The sequence below is a fragment of the Molossus molossus genome, unplaced genomic scaffold (genome assembly GCF_014108415.1).
Source record: "Molossus molossus isolate mMolMol1 unplaced genomic scaffold, mMolMol1.p scaffold_m16_p_21, whole genome shotgun sequence".
NCBI lineage: Eukaryota > Metazoa > Chordata > Mammalia > Chiroptera > Molossidae > Molossus > Molossus molossus.
The window spans coordinates 32,546,511-32,565,274 of NW_023425357.1; the positions used below are offsets into that span (position 1 = coordinate 32,546,511).

An 18,764-nucleotide genomic window follows, 5' to 3' on the forward strand; every position below is an offset into this window, starting at 1 on the left:
TCGCCTGAGGACACTTTTCCATTTTTTGTTCAGGTACAGTAGGAGGGAGAGAGAGGAAGAGACAGAGAGAGAAACATCGATGTGAAAGGGACACATCGAGTGGCTGCCACCCGCACGACCAACCAGGGCCGGGGACAAACTGCAACTGAGGTACGTGCCCTTAGCGGGAACCAAACCCGGTCTCTCTGGACCGCAGGCCAATGCTCTAACCGCTGAGCCAAACCGGCCAGGGCTGACTTTTTTTTAAATGACCAGTGATACAATCCAGGGTTTTGGATTACTCCTACTGCAGTAAAAAAAATCATATTCTTTTGAGAAATGAAAATTTAGGTCTAAGAAATTAGAATGTATTAAGAGTTTTATAAAAATAAAATTGTCACAGACAAAAATTAGTAGATAGAAGACTTAGGTGACAAAAGAAACCCAAGGACGAAGTAAGGACAGGAACAGAGTGGTTCTGGGGAGGAGCCTGAACTGCATGCCAGAGGCCTGGTTTCAGGCCCAGCTCTGTCACCAGGTAGCTGTTAAGGGCAAGTCACCCAATCTCTCTAGCATTCTTATCTTTCAAACAAGGAGTCTAAACCAAAGGTTCCTTAAGATTTCTTCCAGCCCCAAATGACATGATATTATTGCCAAGATCAGCAAGAGAAAGGGAGTGCATGTTCTTTTTTTTAATATGTTTTTATTGATTTTTTAGAGCGAGAGGAAGGAAGAGAGAGAGATAGAAACATTGATGTGAGAAAGAAACATCGATCAGCTGCTTCCTGCAAGCCCCCTACTGGGGATTGAGCCCATAACCCAGGCATGTGCCCTGACCACGAATCGAACCAGGACCTTTCAGTCCATGGAATGATGCTCAATCCACTGAGCCACATAGGCTAGGTGGGAGTGCATGTTCTGACTCGGGAAACAGCCTGTGGGTCATGCAGACAGAACTTTGTAGCTGGCCGCCCAGTAGTGAGAGCTGCTACCTCAGGTGCTTTGTCTAAAGGGAAGAGTCACTTAAAATGTTTGTTTCACGTTGGCCACTTTGGCTCAGTAGTTAGAGCATCAGCTCAAGGATTGATGGTTTGAGGGTTTAATTCCTGGTCAAGGGCACACACCTGGGTTGCAGGTTCAATCCCTGGCCTCGGTTGGGGTTGTGCAGGAGGCAACCAATCGATGTGCCTTTTTTTTTTTTATCCTCACCCGAGGACATTTTTCCATTTTTTTGTTCAGATAGAGTGGGAGGGAGAGAGAGGAAGAGAAACACTGACGTGAAAGGGACACATCGAGTGGCTGCCTCCCGCATGACCCGACCAGGGCCGGGGACAAACTGCAACCGAGATACGTGCCCTTAGCGGGAGCCGAACCCAGGTCTCTCTGGACCGCAGGTTGACGCTCTAAAGCGCTGAGCCAACCCAGTCAGGACCCATGTGCCTTTTCACAACAATGTTTCTCTCTCTCTCTCTCTCTCCTCCCTCCCACTCTATCTAAAAATCAGTGGAAAATCTCCTCAGGTGAGGTTAACAACCACAAAAAGGTGATTGTTCCTGTGCCCCGAGGCCTATGTGGGAGTAGAAGCAGCTCATTCACAGCTCGTTCAGCAGGGTAGACTGTTATGAAGGGAGACTATAACATGCTTTATCCATTCTGATTATTTTCCCCCACTTTTTTAAGGGCAGAAGGGTACTCTTTTTTTTTTTTTTTTATCCTCACCCGAGGACATTTTTCCATTTTTTGTACAGATAGAGTGGGAGAGAGAGAGAGAGAGAGAGAAACATCGATGCGAAAGGGACACATCGAGTGGCTGCCACCCGCATGACCAACCAGGGCCGGGGACAAACTGCAACCGAGATACGTGCCCTTAGCGGGAACCGAACCCGGGTCTCTCTGGACCGCAGGTGGACGCTCTTACCGTTGAGCCAAACCGGCCAGGGCAGAGGGGTACTCTTTATTAAGCCTTTTCAGTACTACACTTAAAGTTTTTTGGTCAAGTATATTCCAGGCACTATTTATATGTGTCTTAGAAATTCTTAACTTTTCTAAACTACAACATAGTCATTCTGATCTTATATCAAGATTAACTGAGATATCTCCAGGCATTATCTAAATGTAAGATTAGAAATAAAATTGAAATATAAATGATATATTGCACATGTATATATTCATCTATAATATATAAGGTTTGGAATAGATATGACCCATTTTACCGAAACTTTACTTCTGCAGGAGTCTCAGCATTTTATTATGAAAATTTTCAACCATACAGAAAGTTGAGACAATTTTATAGGAACACCCAGAGAATCACTAACAGAGTCTACAATTAACATTTTACTAAATTTGCTTTATCACATATATATCCTTCTATCTATCCAACAATCCAACTTAAAAAAAAATGCATTTCATGGTTACACATATCTATACGTGTGATAAAATTACACAGACCCAAATACACACACACACACACACGCACACATGCACACACACATGCTTGTAAAGTAGTGGAATCCAAATAAGATCAATGTATTGCATCAGTGTCATTTCCTGGTGTGATATCACACTATAGTTAAGCAAGATGTTATCATTAGGAGAAACTGGGTGACAAGTATGTGAGATCTGTTTCTTATGATTGTGAATATATAGTTATCTCTAAATAAAAAGTTAATTTAAACAAGATAAAGAAAAGAGTGCATTGCAAAGTAGTAGACTGCTGACATCTGAGAGGGGTCTTACCTTTCTGTTGCACCTGAGCCTTTGGAAGGGTGATGTTCAGGTGGAAGTGAGTGTGGCTGGGCTGATACTGGAACCCCAGGTAGAGTGTCACGGAAACAGGACTTTCAGGCTCTGTGTACACAATCAGGGATTTCTCCAGGGAAGTGATGTTCACTGTGATGGTGAAATGGTCTGCGCTTGTGTTGATGCTGGTGGGATGGGTCTCCATGCTTGCATTTCTCCAGAGTGTGATCTAGAACAAGAGACAGCTCATCACTCTTCAAGTTTAAGATGGCCCATCCATTGATGCCTTTCAGTCTCCTTTATAGTGGTAATGGAATGAAACTTCCTGGGTCTTCTTCTTTAAATTTTAGTAGGTAATATACAGTGTCAGGAGCTAAGGAATAATATATAGTCTAAGACCTAAAGTAACTTCTCTTAAGAAGTTTGTAGAAGTTCCCACGTAAAGGTGTTAATAATAAAACAAGGACACTGCCATAAACAATGACTTCCTTCAAGGTATTGCAGCCTTCTATGTGGTTCTCCAGGAATTCCTACTCCTTTCTATCTTATTCCCTAATAATCAAGTCATACCTCAATATCTTCCATTAAATCATGGACTTGGAGCAATTTATGATTAGAGCTTAGTAACACACTTCCAACACTTCCAACGATGTTCTTGTCATCAAAACCCTTGAAGGGATTGAAAGCTAGTCCTGTTACCTAGAGACAAGAAAACTCCAATTTCAGCAATTACCGAAATACTTACAAATAACACCCCAAAAGGTAATAAGGTAATCAGATACCATAAATTAAAGTAAATGTTGGGATTTTTTCCCCCTTGCTATTATCTCAAATAAAGTATCTCTCATTATAAGATCATATGAGAAAGAATTAATTAGTTAAAGATGAGTCATTTACTTGTGACCCTCAGAATTTTTATTTTTTACATCTTTATACCTAGAGGATTCATTTTAGTAGGAAGTAAGTATTCTGTTCTCCAGAGTAAGGCAACAATCCTACTTCTGTTTGTCAGGTAATTGCTGAAAAAAAAAAATACATTAAACTGATAACACTAGGTCAGTATACTGAATCAGTAATTATTCAGATATTCACAGCTTTGTATATATAGTAAAGAGTTGAGATCAATTCACTTCATAACCCAGAAACTTAGCTAAATCCAGAAGTCTGTTTAATGCTCCCAACCTCTATACTGAATCACGCCAGAGGCCTTCAATCCTGCCAGTTAAACAGAAAGGAATGGCACACAGCCTTCTCTCCTCCGGTCTGGTTAGCTTACGTTTTATGGTGCATTCCTGTCACCCAAATGCCTGCAGCCATCAGATCTCACTTTCATTCTGGTCAGAATCAGTCTCACACTCACTTGAACATTAACCCTTGGGTGTTCACTCAAGAGGTCCTCCAAAGCCGAAGCTGATGGGAAGGCTAACCTCACAGGTGCTGGGTATCCAAGAGTGTAAGAGCTCAGAGGCAAAGTCGATATGTTTTGGCTAATGAAGAAGAAGTTAAATGGAAATCAATTTATGTATGTTCTACAGAGGTCAAAAGCCTAAAATGAAACTCCCCCCTTCCTCCCTCCTATGATACCTGCTCAATATCAGGGTAGCAACGGAAGAGGTCAGAGTCACCGAAGACTCAGAAAAATGATTCCGCTGTAGAAATGTTTCCTGGATCTCCCCAAGGGCAAGCAAGGACATTTTCAGAATATTTTCTACCTGCATTTAGAGAGAAATATCACATGACTTGTATAACCTCAGTGTATTGTATTTGTGAAATAATGATTTTGAGGAGGTTGGAAAGGGAACCAGGGATCTTGACAACAGTGTAAGGAAAGGCGACATTCACTGGAGAGAAGCCACAGAAAGTACTTGCAGTCTGGCTGAAGACTCTCCATCATTTGTATCACTAAAAGGGCCACCTGTGACATAAGTTGCCCTAGATCTGCATATGACAGGTTTTTAATATTTTTAAAAAGTTTTATTGTAATGAAATTCACACACACAATTCACCCACTTAGAGTATACAATTCAATGTTTTTTGGTATATTCATGGGGTTGTGCAACTAGCACCATGATCTAAGTTTAGAATATTTTTCTCTCTCCTAAAATAAACCCAGAACCCAGTAGCAGTCCGGTCCATTCTCCTGTCCCCATCTCCTCTATCCCTAGGCGGCCACTCATCTACATTCTACATCTACAGATTTGCCTCTCCTGGACATTTCATATAGATGGAATCATAATATATGGTCTTTTGTGATTGGCTTCTTCACTTAGCATAATATTTTCAAGGTTCATCCACGTTGTAGCATGTATCAATACTTAATTATTTTTTGTTGTTGAATAATATTCCTTCTTATAGACATACCACATTTTATTTATTCATTCATCAGATCATGAACATCTGGGTTGTTTCCACGTTTTAGCCATTTGGCTATTTGAATAATGCTGCTATGAACATGACTGTACAAGTTTCAGTGTGGACATATGTGGGTCTAGTCCAAGGAGTGGAATTGCTAGGTCACATGGTAATTCTATTTTCAACATTTTGAGGAACTGTCAAACTGCTTAGCAAAGCAACTGTATCATCTTACAGTCCAACAATGTGTGAGGGTTCCAATTTCTCTGCTTCCTTGCCAACACCTGTTACTGGGTGAGAAGTGGTTTCTCTGTGGTTTGATTCACATTTCCCTGATGACTAACAATGTTGAACAGCTTCTCGTGTACACAGCAAATATAATTTACTGAGTGTTTACTGTGTGCCAAGCACTTCACTAATTTCTTTTCACCAGATTACAGCATTAGGTAGGCTTGGCTCATGGGTTGGGTAGGGAGGAGGACCCAGAGCAGGCTTAGCAGAGCAGTCTATTCAGTGGTGCAGACATAGCTGGGTCATACTGAGTCTAGTAGGAGGCTGTGTGATACCTGGATCTGTCAAGGTTAAGAGTTTCTAAGGAGAGTTGGCCACCGGCAGGTACCGCACCTACCTGCTTAATGCCATGCTTGGATCTTGGCCCACTTGCTCCACCAGCTTTCATTACATCATCAAGGGAGTGAAAGAGGCAGACAGTCACAGGAATTTTGAAGCCCAGAGTGCTGTTGTTCTGAAAGGGGCTTTTCAGTAATCGGTCACTCAGGTAAATAAGGGAGTCAACAATATCGACCTGGGGATGTAAAAAAGAAAATGTACATTCCTGAACTGTTTATGATTGTTTTAAGTTTATTTGTATTCTTCTGATAAGGAGTTCAGTGTTCTTTATGCATTTCAAATATATTTTTATAAGAAGAATATTACAATGTGGCAAAGAAGAGAAATACACTGTTACATATTACCTATTGGGAGGATTTGTATTTCCAGTTATTCTAAGCAAATGACATAATCCCGCCGCCTATTCAAATGTTTATATTGATTTTAGAGAGAGAAAGGGAGAGAGACATAGAAACATTGATGTGAGAGAGAAATATCAACTGGCTGCCTCCTGCACACCCACTACTGGGGCTCAAGCCCACAATCCGGGCATGTGCCCTGACTGGGAATATAACTAGGATCTCGCAGTCCACGGGACAACACTCAATCCACTGAGCCACACTGACCAGACTGACATAACCACTTTTGAGTGGCAAGTGGATCAAATATTCAATCAACAAAACTAAACTTAAAAAAGGAATGCTGAAGAAAAAAAACAGTGCTGACTGAAATACTGGGTAGACTATTGTTTGTATCGAGGACCTGAAAAGCTTTCAAGGTAGACTCAACAAAGAGATCAGCCCTGGCCAGTGTGGCTCAGTTGGTTGAGTGTCGTCCCATGTACCAAGAGGTTGCCAGTTGTATTCCTAGTCAGGGTGCATGCCAGGGTTGTGGGCTTGATCCCCACTAGAGGGCATGCAGGAGGCAGCCAATCGATGTTTCTCTCTCTCCCCTTATCCCTTCCTCTCTCTCTAAAAAAAACCCCAAAAACCCCCAAACAAACCCCAAAAGACAAAAACATAGAGATTAAAGAGAAGTTCTAAATGAAACAGAAAATACCAATTCTTGTTTCTGTAGGTTGTTCTCATGTAAAACAAGTCAAGTGAACAGGTATTTACTGAATATACACTGTAAGTACTATTTTTATTTGGAAATATTATTTATTTTTAAAGTTACATTTATTAAAAACTGCAAAATAAAAGATATAAAAATAAAATATAAAAATAACAAGAATAACATAAAAATAAAAAATAAACAAAGTTAAGCCCTGGTTAGGTGGCTCAGTTGGCTGGAGCATCATCCTGTACACCAATAGGTGGCAAGCTTGATTCCAGTCAGAGCATGTACCCAGGTTGTGGGTTCAGTCCCTGGTTGAGGCACATACAGGGGGCAACCAATCGATGCTTCTCTCTTACATCAATGTTTCTCTCTCTCTCCTTCTCCTTCCCTCCCTTCCACTCTCTCTACAATAAAAATCAATGAAAAAATATCCTCAGGTGAGGATTAACACAAACACACAAGAATAAGGACTTCACTTATGTGTACTGACATTAAAAGATATCCATGACAGCCCTGGCCGGTTTGGCTCAGCGGTTAGAGTGTCGGCCTGCGGTCCAGAGAGACCCTGGTTCGGTTCCCGCTAAGGGCACGTCGTACCTTGGTTGCAGTTTGTCCCTGGCCCTGGTTGGGTCGTGCGGGTGGCAACCACTCCATGTGTCCCTTTCACGTGAATGTTTCTCTTCCTCTCTCCCCCTCTCACTCTATCTGAACAAAAAATGGAAAAAAATGTCCTCGGGTGAGGATAAAAAAAAAAAAAAAGATATCCATGACACAGTATTAAGTAAAAAAACCAAGGGGCAGAAAAATTTGTATACTTGAACTCCATTTTTATTAAAATATAACAAACCAACGAATTTGTATATGTATCAAAAATGTTTGGAAGGTGCCCTGGCCTGTTTGGTTCAGTGGTCAGGGCGTCAGTCCATGGACCAAAGAGTCACAGGTTCGATTCTGGTCAAGGGCACGTACCTTGGTTGTAGTTCGGTCCCTGACCCTAGTTGGGGTCGTGTGGGAGGCGGCCAATCGATGTGTCTTTCTCACATCGATGTCTCTCTCTCCCTCCCTCCCTCCCACTCTGAAGATAAATGGGAAAAGTATCCTCAGGTGAGGATTTAAAAAAAAAAAATGTTTGGAAGGTTATGCACAGCAAATCAAAACTAAACTAATAATAGTGATTACATCTAGAGAATGCTTTTATTTTATATGCTTTTGTTCTAATTTTTTAAGTAACAAGCACATATTATTTCTGTAATTAAAAAGTCCAAATAAAGCAATGCAGATTGCATTTATGTACTTACGGCTGAATATTTGAAGATACGGAAAACGAGAAAAAGAAAATTAAAATCCTCATGAATCCTACCAGCTTAATTTAGGGAGCAGGAGGCATGACTAATGAGGAAGTAACACTGGCAAATGTGGTTGCAACAAAGGCAAACATCATGGGGGCGCTGACTCGTGATGCCTGTTTCAAGGCTGCACTATTGTATGGCAAGGCGTGGATCTACTTTTGTCTCCTGTGATTTCTCCTGACACATAAATAAAAAGGCAGTAATGTGATAAATGAGAATGTCATTACTGATCCAGTTTTTCACAATCTTCAGATTTTTTTTTTATCCTCACCTGAGGACATTTTTGCATTTATCTTCAGATAGAGCAGGAGAGAGAGAAGGAGGAAGAGAGAGAGAGAGAGAAACATTGATGTGAGAGAGACTCATCAACTGGTTGCCACCCACATGACCCCAACCGGGGCTGGGGATGGGGACGAACCAAAACTGAGGTATGTGCCCTTAGCGGGAACTGAACCCAGGACTCTCTGGTCCAGGGGCCAACACTCTAACTGCTGAGCCAAACTGGCCAAGGCAGATTTTTTTTTATAAGAGAAAGTTTATTCAGAAAGTCACAGAGATGGAAGAAGTGAGCAGAAGAAGACACAGGCTCAGGAAACAAGTTTCAGAGGCAGAAGAAGGGCCCTTGGTGCTTAGGAGAGAGGCAACGAAATGCTCCTGGGCGGAAGGGGTGGGGAAAGGCTCCGGCGTGCTCCATAGAGAGAGCCGCCTTAATATACAGTTTTAAAAACTGATTGAGAGGAAGGGAGAGAGAGAGAGGGAGGGGTTGTTCCACTTGTTTATGCATTCATTGGTTGTTTTTTGTACGTGCCCTGGCTGGGGATCAAACCCGAAGCCTTGGTGAATCGGGATGACGCTCTAACCAGCTGGGCTACTGGGCTAAGGCACAATCTTCAGATTTAAAGGTACAAATATACGTCCTCATATTTCAATGGAGCCTCCACAAAATAGTTTTTTAATGCTACCTTCTGCACAGGACAGAGTTTCCAGGTTATATATTTTCTATTTTATTATACTTTTTCTCTTTTCCACTTTCCCCATTCTCACATCGTGTTCCCTCCCAAGCAACCTCTGCGTACCTGAGCTGGCTGAGAAAATCCTGGGACGAGGGCTGTCAGCTTCTGGAGCACCTCACAAGCTTTCTGTAGTTTGTTGGGCGCTTGCAAGCCATGCATTGCCTTGCTGAAGTTCCGTCCTATCTCGTCTGCGACCTGCTGGGAACAAAGACTTTGTCAAAATTATTTGTATATAATTATTGTACTTCAGTAGTGTGAGACATTGTTTTAATGAGAGTTGACCTTTGATGACGTTATAGGCTCTACGAATCACAGGCTCCATAACATTTATTACTTTCAGAAGCTTTTCTGCAAATAGATAGAATTTATTTCACCTCTTCCATACAGTAGATGGATAACAGGGTCATACAATGATTGATCCAAGGACAAGTGGGTCTGGAAATAAGATTTATAACAGTAAGTTTAAGTTTATGGCCATGATCAAAAGTATGGAAAAACGGGATTCAAAACAACAAAAATTTTTGTATTCAGAAGTATGTTTAGCCTCTCAGGTTTCCCACAGTATTTCCCTTTATTCAAGAATTCATATTCAAATGAGAAGTCCTTGAAATACCACAGGGCAGATCGTGGGAGGCAGAAAACCTCCCTGCGAAAACAAACAAACCCAGAACAATGGACACGCGGCCGAATAGGGTTAGTCCTGATCCACAGGGTGCGCAGGAGGTTGGATCAGTTATAGAGAGATCTTACAACTGAGGACCACCCAAATTTGGTTTTATGCTTTGGGACTGAGACGGAAATAAGAAATGAAGATATGAGCGAGACACAGTTGCCACCTGACTGCATGTCTGCCTGCAGGTCAGGCCTTACCCGCTGAGGGTGCCTTTGTGCATATTTTAGAGCAGAACATGTGACCTGGGCTGAATCGTGGCAGATGTCACCATTTACTTAGCTTTTCTTTAACGAGTCTTAATCAAACCTTATAGTTGTTTCCATAGAAGTTTTGTACATCTTTGGTTAGATTTATTCCTAGGTACTTGCTATTCATCGTTTTCTTTTTTAATTCAATTTTGTAACTGTTGCTGATATGTAATAGTACAATTAACTTTAATATACTGATCTGGTATTCAGTAACATCTCTAAATTCTCTTAATATTTCTAATAATTTATCTGGAGACTCTTTGGATGTTCTATACTGCAGATTTCGCTCTGTTTAAGGCAAACACTCTTGGTTTCAGCTCCCGCAGGTCAGTTTTCCCCAGCAGAACACAGTGCTGAGACACGGTGGGCGTCTAGTTTCCAGTACCACAGAAAGCAGATCCAGAGAAAAGGGGCTTCTTTTCTAACAGGGAAATGCTAGATTGCATATGAACAGGGCTTGTGTTTAAAAGTAAATGACAGGGACAAGCAGGATGACTTTCTTCAGAAGCTTTGCCTTTTCTCCTTGTCCCTGTGGAGAAGGGAACGAAGGTGAAAGAGTTAGAGGGGGAGCTGGGGAAGGTGTCTGGGGTTTGCTGCCACTAATAAAGCAGGGCAGGCCCCATCTGAAGCACTAAATATAAGAGCATTACATAATGATAAGACCTGCCCTGGCTGGTTTGGCTCAGCGGTTAGAGCGTTGGCCCACGGATCAATGAGTCGCGGGTTCGATTCCGGTCAAGGGCACATACCTCGGATGTGATATGTTCCCGGCCCTGGTTGGGGTCGTGCGGGAGGCAGCCACTCAATGTGTCCCTTTCACGTTGATGCTTCTCTCTCTCCCTCCCAATCTATCTGAACAAAAATGGAAAAATGTTCTCAGGTGAGGATAAAAAAATAGTAAGACCTTAAATACTGAAATAAGTATAAAGCCCACTGTGGAATATTTTCATGGACTTGTTTTGGTTCTGCTTTTAATCAGGGTATATGCCTGTCTGTCAGGCTTTCCCAGCTGTCACTCTGCTCAGGAGTAAAGGGTGACTAGGCTCCTTCCCAGCATCACTAATCCTGAAACATCACCAAAATAGAAGGAAAGAATAAAAGTACTGTTTCCGTGTAACAGATGTACCCAGCTGTGACTCCCAGGTTCCTTATTTACCTGATCCCATGTGTTCTGAAATGATGCTTGTAGATGAGTGGTGGACACGTCTGGATGGGAGTCCTCTTTGGGGCTTGAAGTCAGTCCTAGCAGAGCTTTCCCTGCACGTGTCCCAGGCGCAGGCCTGGTGAGCTCCGCGGCCACAGGGAGAGGCTGGCTGGCAGGCAGGGACGTGGCCGACAGTCCCTGCCGTGTGACTGCGGGCCGGACTGAGGGAAACGGCCTGATGGAATGGCACAGGGTGTTGGACTAAGAGATAAAAATATGTAAAAGGAAAACGCAGAATCTGATTTTAACCAAATAATGAAAATTAAGGCAGTGTCTCCAAAATTGCTCTGGAACTCGCAGATCCCATGAGATATTAACAGGCATTTTTCGCAAAAAGATCCTGAGCTCCACTGTTTGGAGAAAGTGGCATGTCATATTACCCCTCGAAGAGTCACAGTTTCCCTCACTGTATTTATTGTCTACCATTCAATAAATTATAATTAAACAGCCACCATGTGCTAAGCAGTGTTCTGGGGAAGTGAGGATACAGCAATGAACAAAATGAGCCAGGTTCTTGCCCTCCCTGGGCGTTCACTGTAGCGGTGGAGATGAGTGACAAATTGCATCATGTGCTCAGAAAGTGCCATGAAGAAAAAAATAAGGGTAAGCAGATGAAGATGAAGAGAAAGGGTGCATTTCAGATAGGGTGCTCAGATGCCAGGAGAGGCATTTTTGCTGAGAAGTAAATAAAGGAAGAGAGAAAGCTCAGTCAGTATTCGAGAGAAGGGTATTTGAGAAGTGCAAAAGCCCCGAGGCCACAGCCTGCTGGTTTTGTTTGAGGAAGAACAAAAAGGCTAGAAGACCCAAAAGTGGTAAGAGGGGAGATAAAAAAAGATCCTGCAGTGGAGTGGGAATGAGGGAAGGGCTTGGAGAGCAGGTCCTATGTCAGGAAGTTGAGAAGAGTGTGATTTTACTTTGCAAGAGATGGGAAGTCATGGGAGGGGGTTTTGAGGGCAGCAGCATGATCTGCCTCCTGTTGGGAAGGCTCCTCTGTCTGACTGCTATGCTGAGAACCCACGGAAGGGGCTGAGGGCAGAAGCAGGGGATTCAGTAGGAGAAAGATGCAGAGATGATGGTGGCTTGGACTAGGGTGACAGTGGTGAAGGTGGTGGGAAGTGGTTAGGTCTGGGGCATACAAGAGGCTCTGAGAAGGCTTACAGTCGAAAACCTTTGTTTTCTTTCTGGCAACATTTCAAGCAAGGCTGGCTGTTACTCTGCAGAACATTGCTTGAAAAATACTGACATAAAGGATTTTGCTTTCAACCCTTTTCTCTTTTATACTGCTAAAAACACTTTTTTTTTTTTTTTTTTTTGCAGTGGACCAAAAAAATGTAAATCTATATTTCGACATCCATGGAAAGGTTTCTGTGTAGGACACAAAGGCAAGAAAGCTAAGAAATTTCTTGGAGGTGAAATTTTATAGATTATGCAGAGTTTCTACTTTTATTTTCCTTTCTCTCAGATTTCTTTCTTTTTCCTTTTAAAGTTTTATTGCGTTGTATATATTTCTGTAAGATGCCACAAGTCCTTTTTGGAATGAAGCAGGGAATGAAGAAACAACCAATAAAAGACAACACCAACATGAAAGCCAAAGATAGGCTTTAAAATCTTCTTTAATAAATAACGCATTAAACCTGAATCTTTCCTGCACTTAAGTACTTTCCTTTCCTTATTAGAAAACTATAATTGAGAGCACTCTATGAGACAGTGTTGCGTTCTGGCAGGACCCACCAGAAGTGACAAAGAGAGTAACAGTAAGATGTGCACTTACAGGCTTAGTGTGAGCAGGTGGGCGACATTTGGGTGAAAGATGAGTGGCCCCTGTAAAAATAAGAAAGCAGGTTAAGATCCAGTGAAAGCCTAGGATAGAAATATTTCTTCCTATTTTATGTGTTATTCTTGGCTGAAAATGCAAATCCTACAGGAAACCAGAGTGACCATTTCCCACTGGTGATGAAGCTGTAGGCACACTAGAATTCTGAAGCGGAAGCATTACAAATTGCTAACGTTTCATCCCTTTGCTTACTCTTCAAAGATCCTTGGTATAAAAATAAACATTAAATAAAATCAATCACAAAGGTGTCAGTATATGAACAGCACTGCAGAAATATCTGTCTCACAATTTTACAAAAAGTAGGATCTCATTAATAAATCAGAGCATATTTCTGATAGACTTTTAGAAAATGATTATTTACATTTTACAAAGATCACCATTATTATTTTCATTCTCTTTCCACACTTTCTAGTAAGAAAGCTATGCTCTGAAGGCATAGTGTTAACATGCCTATTTGCTATTAACTTAGGTTGATACCTTTCAAGGCATGAGCGTCTAGACCATTGAAATATACCTGGCTATACAAGCCTACTTTGCCCTTTCTTTTCTTATAACATTCCCTCAGTTGTTCACAGGACTGACATGTACATTTAGCAGCAGAATCACTGCGGCTACTACTGCTGGGGAGGCCTGAGTTCTGAGATGGTCTCCCAATCAGATACCATGTCTTCCTATCAGAGCAAACAGGATGGAGGGCAGAAGAAAGAAACTGGGTTCAAAAGACTTGGAGTCCAGAGCTGATTTGCCTTTTACTGCAACTATAAAGCCTCAAGCAAATGACATAACCTCTTACTTTTTCCATCCGGAGAATGGGTGTAATAGAATCTAACAATGTGAAAATTAAAGCAATGGAGGCAGAGTTGAGAAAAGGGTCACCTCAGATCAGGGCTAGTAGCTCAATGGGGTCAGGGAACTGACCCGGTATGTCAGCTGTAGATCTGAAAAGGGGTTATGATCACTAGACAAGCCAAAAGGCTGCTGAACTAAGGATGACCCAATTTCTGGGTCTCCTGACAAACATAGTGTTTGGACAGATCTTGCCTTCAACAATAAGGAAAAAATCAAAACCAAAAGAGAGCCCATGAATATCACAGAACCTGGGAACTGAATCCAGAGGCCTCAGAGGAAAGTATCTGAAAATTATCAACGGAAAAATAAATTCAGAAAGCTGTTTAACATCTTTAATAGAAACAGAAAGTCTTAAAGATAAATCAACTGCCCGGCCAGTGTGCCTCAGTGGTTAAGCGTCGACCCAGGTACCAAGAAGTTGCTGTTTCAATTCCTGATCAGGGCACATGCCCAGGTTGTGGGCCCAGTCCTCAGTGGGATGCATGCAGGAGGCGACCAATTGATGTTCTCTCTCATTGATGTTTCTATCTCTCTCTCCCTCTCCCTTCCTCTCTCTCTAAAATCAATAAAGAAAAAAATATTTAAAAAAAGATAAATCAACTAAACCTAAAATGCACAAGAATGAGATAGATTAAAAGAGAAATAAAGGATAATAGAGATTTCAAGAAAACTAAAAATGCCGCAGAAAAATTAAAATCCACACTGGAGGTAGCACAGAAAAGAACTGATGTGAAAAAATCAAATCAGTGATATGGAAGATAAATGTGAGGCATTTTCCCAGAATGCAAGAGAAAAGGTGATAAGTAGGGAACTAGTCTTTTCATTTAAAAGAATAGCAGGAAAAATATGGAGGATGTATAGCAATTGAGCCTATGTTTTAACTTGCACACTCTGTTAAAATATGGCTTATCAGTATTAAAGCAACCAGATTAGGCCCAAGATGGAGTCACTCATGCTAAGTCCCACTTCAGCAAACCAAAACTTAAGTTTCTATGTTTGGCTCTCCCAGAAAAGGCAGGCAATCAGCGCTTGCCTGCTCAGCACAAGTTACATAACCTGGCTTTAAGACACTTCCCTCTGCTCCGAATGAGGAAAGCAACCCTGCTCACTTTGGTCTATAAAAATCTCTTGCCTTGTCCAGCTCTTCAGGGCCCCTTTCTATCTGCTAGATTAGATGCTGCCCAATTCATAAATCACTGAATAAAAGCTTACTAGATAGTAAATTGTCTGGGGAGAATTTTAACATTGGGAAGGGATAAGAAAGACCCCTTTTGACTATTCACAAGTTCCCAAAATATTTCCACCAGTCTATCTTTCTTGAAAAAAACAATTGTGGAAATGAGACAAAATTAAGGACTCAAGAAAAGTAAAGTTGTAAGATAGTTGCTGATAAATACAAAACCAGTTAAATAGAAATAAGTTCTAAATTATTGTTGGAAATCTGGCTTTGATAAAAGTTCGAAAAATATGTTCTTAAGAGAAGTTGTATAATATAAAAATAATAATTTAATATAACAATAACCTGAATAAAGCACACAGATGAGACTAACATCTAGGGAGTGAGGGTGAAGAGGGGAAATCTAATATAAGCTATATTCCTTTAACCAGATGAGGGAGTTTCAAAAGAGTCTTTCATTTCTGAGCTTGACAATTAGAAAAACATAGGTATAAGAATGTGCTTTTAGCCTGGCTGGTGTGTGTGGACTGAGTGTTGTCTCATAGACTGAGAGGTCCCGGTTTGATTCCTGGTCAGGGCACATGCCCGGGTTGCAGGCTGGATCCCCAGTGGGGGGAGTGTAGGAGGGTTTCTCTCTCCCATCTATGTTTCTACTTCTCTCTCCTTTCCTCTCTTTCTTTCTTTCTTTTTTTTTTTAATCCTCACCCGAAGACATTTTTCCATTTTTTTGTTCAGATAGAGTGGGAGGGAGAGAGAGGAAGACAGAGAGAAACATTGACATGAAAGGGACACATCGAGTGGCTGCCACCCTCACGACCAACCGTGGCCGGGGACAAACTGCAACCGAGGTACGTGCCCTTAGCGGAAACCGAACCCGGGTCTCTCTGGACCGCAGGCCGACGCTCTAACCGCTGAGCCAAACCGGCCAGGGCTCCTTTCCTCTCTTTCAAAAAGAAAAAATGTGTTTTTAGAAAGAACAACCTTTTAAAGGTAAGCAAGTAAAACAAAATTTCAACAAAAGACACAAGAAAGTAGCAAGGAAGCATTAGAACCAGAAAGTATAGAACAGGGCAAGAAAGGATATCAGTTATTAAAATAAATGTAAATGAGGTAAACTCTACTATAAAAAATATTATCAGGGTAACTAAAGTAATTAGATGCAGTTATATACATTTTCTTTGTTTTGCTTTTTTTTTTTTTTTTTTAAGGGGGAGGAGAGAGAAACATCGATGTGAGAGAGACGCAACGATTGGTTGTGTCCTGAACAACCCTGACTGGCGCTGGGATCGAACCTGCAACCCAGGAATGTGCCCTTGACCTGGACTCAAACCCTCAACCCTTTGGTCTGGGGGCCGATGCTCTAACCACTGACCAAAACTGGCCAGGACTCAATGAGGAGGCTTTTAAAAAGTTAGTTTTGGGCAAACTTGACTATATAAACTTAAAAGATGTAGGTGGAACATCAAATGTCTACTTGTTTAGTTTTATAAAGGCATATTTAAAATCACGTTATACAAATGTATGCATACTAATTTATAAAAATTGTTCTCATGAAACTCACATTTCATGACAGATTTTTTTATTCCTCACTTGAGGATTTTTTTTTCCATTTATCATCAGATAAAGTGGGAGGGAGGGAGAGAGAGACAGAAAGAAACATCGATAGAGCCACATCGACTGGTTGCCTCCCACATAACCCAACCAGGGCTGGGGATGAACTGCAAACAAGTTACATGCCCTTGACTGGAATCGAACCCGCAATGCATTGGTCTGTGGGCCGATGCTCTAACCGCTGAGCCAAACAGGCCAGGGCTCATGACACAGATTTATTCATGCTTATTCTTTTTTTTTTTTATTCTCACTCGAGGACATTTTTCCTTTTTTTTTTTTTTTTTTTTGTTCAGGTAGAGTGGGAGGGAGAGAAAGGAAGAGAGAAACAGAGAGAAACATTCACGTGAAAGGGACACTTCAAGTGGCTGCTACCCACACGACCAACCAGGGCCGGGGACAAACTGCAACCGAGGTATGCGCCCTTAGCGGGAACCGAACCTGAGTCTCTCTGGACGGCAGGCTGATGCTCTAACCGCTGAGCCAAACTGGCCAGGGCTATTCAGGCTTTTCTAATGCATCTTTATCATCATTGCTTTGATTATAATAAAAAAAACTTTTGGAATTATTTAAGTTTTCCAAAATATATCATCTTTACTTCCATCTAATGCTATCATCACTAAACACTTTTCCCCAACTCACAAGTACCCATTTATAAAGCATTCAGAAAAGTTGATTCTTACACTTGTTCTTTAGACATATATTCCTGTCTCTACCACAATAACACTTTCTAAATTGCTCTTTTAAGAGATATTTAAAGGGCTTGTTGACAAGGACATCTGACACTTGAAGTTGTGAGGTCATACCCCTAAGAATAATCACTAGATCCACTTTAAATTTGTCTCTCTTTTCACCCATTCTATCAGATGATCTCTATAATAATCCAACACAGATATTGATTGAGGTCATTTCAGGCTAATGCATCTTCCCCAGATAGTATTTATTTTTCAAAATTAAAAAATAATGAGAGAGAACACCGCAAGGTGAAAGACTTTACAAGGACTTCAAGAAGCCTCTCTTTTTTGATGGAACATTTTGTGGGGGAAAACTCTGTCTTTCATTTGAGCATACGTGAAAAGAGTATGGCCAAAGGAATATCAAAAAAATAAGAATTTATGAAATGAAAGCAAAGACTGCAATATTAAGATCAGACAAAATAGGATGCAATGGATATCCACTGGGTACCTGTTATGATAACACATTTCAGCATTAATTGTCTTGTGCATTCTTTAAGGCAGGAATTGATTTCACTACATGTTACCTGAGGTCATTCTTGGAATTGTGACTTCTCTTTTTGTCTTCTTGGGCCTCCAATTTAATTGAGAATTATTTCCATTTCTTTCATAACTTGCATCTTGCTCTGAAAAAGCATCTACTTGGAGTTGAATGACAGGGTACAGCTCTAACTGTAAGTCTATAAAGTAAGCATTAGCACATATGTGATAATCAAGAAAACACAAATTAAAGATCAGTTTCCATTTTTTAAAGAGAACAGTAACGGAGGGATTCTGAAGCAGCTCTTGCTCTGGAGCACAGTCATCACCTGATGTGACCCAGCATCTCAAAATAAGGTCCACTGACTGGTCAACAGCGACAAGATAGAGAATTAAGTTCATTTTAAGAAATTACATTCTGAACATAATATTCTCATTTGTAGTCTGTACTTCCTATTGGTAGAGATAAAAGAATTCAGAGGTGAGCAATAATATCCTTGAACATGCTACTGTGTGCATTTGGTGTTTCTCCTCAGGCCGCTGACCATGGCTAGACAGACTCATACAACCTCATGGACTATCTCAGCTTAAATTCAGCATCACAAACCCCAGGCCATCATACTGTATTCCCCTAGTCTAGTCCCGCTTCCACTCTCCTAGACAACCCTCCCCCACTTCGTCCTCTACTCAAATCTCCATCAACTAGGAGTCTCCCTGATCCTCATTCTCAGGTCAAGTGACAACCTTGCTTTCTACTTCAAGGGGAAAAATGGAAGTAAGCAAGAGTTCTTACCAAAGACTCCTACTACCAGATCTGTCCACTACCAGCATCTGTCCCCCCAGACACCACCTTCTCT

At 41.3% G+C, this 18,764-nt stretch overlaps 1 protein-coding gene across 1 annotated transcript in view; it reads right to left on the reverse strand.

Annotated features, from left to right (window-relative positions):
* PKD1L3 (polycystin 1 like 3, transient receptor potential channel interacting) overlaps positions 1-18,764 on the reverse strand; it is a 68,472-nt gene that overhangs the window by 42,045 nt on the left and 7,663 nt on the right. The window contains exons 3-11 of the mRNA XM_036276061.1: positions 17,955-18,053; positions 12,997-13,046; positions 11,178-11,426; positions 9,164-9,295; positions 5,699-5,875; positions 4,303-4,430; positions 4,079-4,205; positions 3,289-3,417; positions 2,716-2,947 (exon numbers count right to left, since the gene is read on the reverse strand). Coding sequence (XP_036131954.1) covers positions 2,716-2,947; positions 3,289-3,417; positions 4,079-4,205; positions 4,303-4,430; positions 5,699-5,875; positions 9,164-9,295; positions 11,178-11,426; positions 12,997-13,046; positions 17,955-18,053 — 1,323 coding nt within the window. The remainder of the gene's footprint in view (positions 1-2,715; positions 2,948-3,288; positions 3,418-4,078; positions 4,206-4,302; positions 4,431-5,698; positions 5,876-9,163; positions 9,296-11,177; positions 11,427-12,996; positions 13,047-17,954; positions 18,054-18,764) is intronic.